At 47.8% G+C, this 1567-nt stretch overlaps 1 protein-coding gene across 1 annotated transcript; it reads right to left on the bottom strand.

Moving 5' to 3' along the window:
* Nucleotides 1–342: 342 nt before the first annotated feature.
* On the bottom strand, nucleotides 343–1185 carry LOC108304720 (60S ribosomal protein L7a-like). The gene has a single exon (XM_037738761.1). It carries the CDS (start codon nucleotides 1170–1172, stop codon nucleotides 372–374), a length of 801 nt encoding a protein of 266 aa, XP_037594689.1. The 5' UTR covers nucleotides 1173–1185; the 3' UTR covers nucleotides 343–371.
* Nucleotides 1186–1567: the final 382 nt, after the last annotated feature.

Genomic DNA, 1567 nt, shown 5'->3' with positions numbered 1-1567 from the left:
GGTCTTCATAACCTGCATCTTGTCCTGACCTCCTATCTCATCCTGTGACTTAGAATGCTTAACCATCTGGGAATGCAACCCAGTAGATCTCAGCCTCATTCTACCCAGATCTTGTTCAAGATGGAGCTGGTCTGGTTCAAACACCTCTGACAATCCTACAGTACAAAGACCAGAATAATGAATTGCCATGTGCTCATCATCCAGTACGGTAGGTTGAAAAATAGCTCTCACAGATATCCAGGCCCCAATCCACGCAACCCTTGAATGTTTCTTTATCTGGAAAAAAGGTTATTTTCAGATGTGATTACATTAAGGATCTTTTTTTTTTTTTTTCATTAATTATTTTTATTTACAGAAACAGTTATTTACATTTAACCCAGTTTCGTGGCAAGTTCTTTAGCCTTTGCCTTTTCTAGCTTGGCAATGCGAGCCACAGACTTGGGACCCAGGACATTGCCTCCCCAGTGACGCCGGATCTCATCGTATCTGTCATTGCAGTTGGTGCGAACACCTTCCACCAGCTTAGCCAAAGCACCTTTGTCTTCCGGATTAACGTGTGTGAAGGCGACAGTGGTGCAGGTCTTCCTATGAACTAGACGTCCCAGTCTTGCCTTACCCTTGATGATGCAGTAAGGGACTCCCATTTTACGACAGAGGGCAGGCAAGAAGACAACCAGCTCAATGGGATCCACATCGTGTGCAATCACCACCAGCTGAGTTTTCTTGTTCTCCACCAAGGTGGTGACGCTGTTAACTCCTGCTCGGAGGACAGGTGGTCTCTTACTGGGGACGTCCCCTTTGCCAGCCGCTTTTTTCTCGGCCCGGGCCAACAGCCTCTGCTTCTTTTCTTGCTTCGTCTCTGGTCTGTACTTGTGGGCCAGCTTAAGCAGGTGGGTAGCTGTTTGGCGGTCCAGGGCTTGGGTGAATTGGTTAATTGCAGGAGGCACTTTCAGCCGCTTATAGCGGATGGCTCTCTGCCGCTGCAACCTGATATAGCGGGGCCATTTCACAAAGCGGGTGAGGTCTCTTTTGGGCTGGATATCTTGTCCAATGCCAAAATTTTTAGGCCTTTTCTCAAATAGTGGATTCACCACTTTCTTGGCCTCCTGCTTCTTAACGACAGCAGGGGCCGGAGCCACCTTCTTCCCCTTGGCCTTCTTTCCTTTCGGCATCGTGGGCGGCGGGAAGAGCTACATTAAGGATCTTGAGATGGAGTGAGTAACCCGGAGTATCCAAGTGGATCCTTGTATGTAATCATAGGTATCCTTCTAAGAGCGGGACAGAGGGAAACTTAACTTCAGACAAAAGAGAAGAAGCAGTGTGATGGAAGTGATGGGAAGCCCAGTCGGAAGATGCTATGCTATGGTGCTGGTTTTGAAGATGGAGCAAGGAGCCGTGAGCTAAGGATGCAACGAATACAGCTCAGGATGCAGAAGTCAAAGAAATGGATTCTCAACTAGAGCCTCTAGAGGGAGCAGTCCCTGCAGCCACCTCCAGAACTGTCTGAGAATAAGTAAGTGTTGATTTAAGTCACCAAGTTTGTGGTAACTATTGCAACAGTCATAGG

The sequence above is a fragment of the Cebus imitator genome, unplaced genomic scaffold (genome assembly GCF_001604975.1).
Source record: "Cebus imitator isolate Cc_AM_T3 unplaced genomic scaffold, Cebus_imitator-1.0 Scaffold57, whole genome shotgun sequence".
NCBI lineage: Eukaryota > Metazoa > Chordata > Mammalia > Primates > Cebidae > Cebus > Cebus imitator.
The sequence above is the reverse complement of the archived record's forward strand: the minus strand, read 5'-3'. Positions and strand labels throughout refer to the sequence as shown.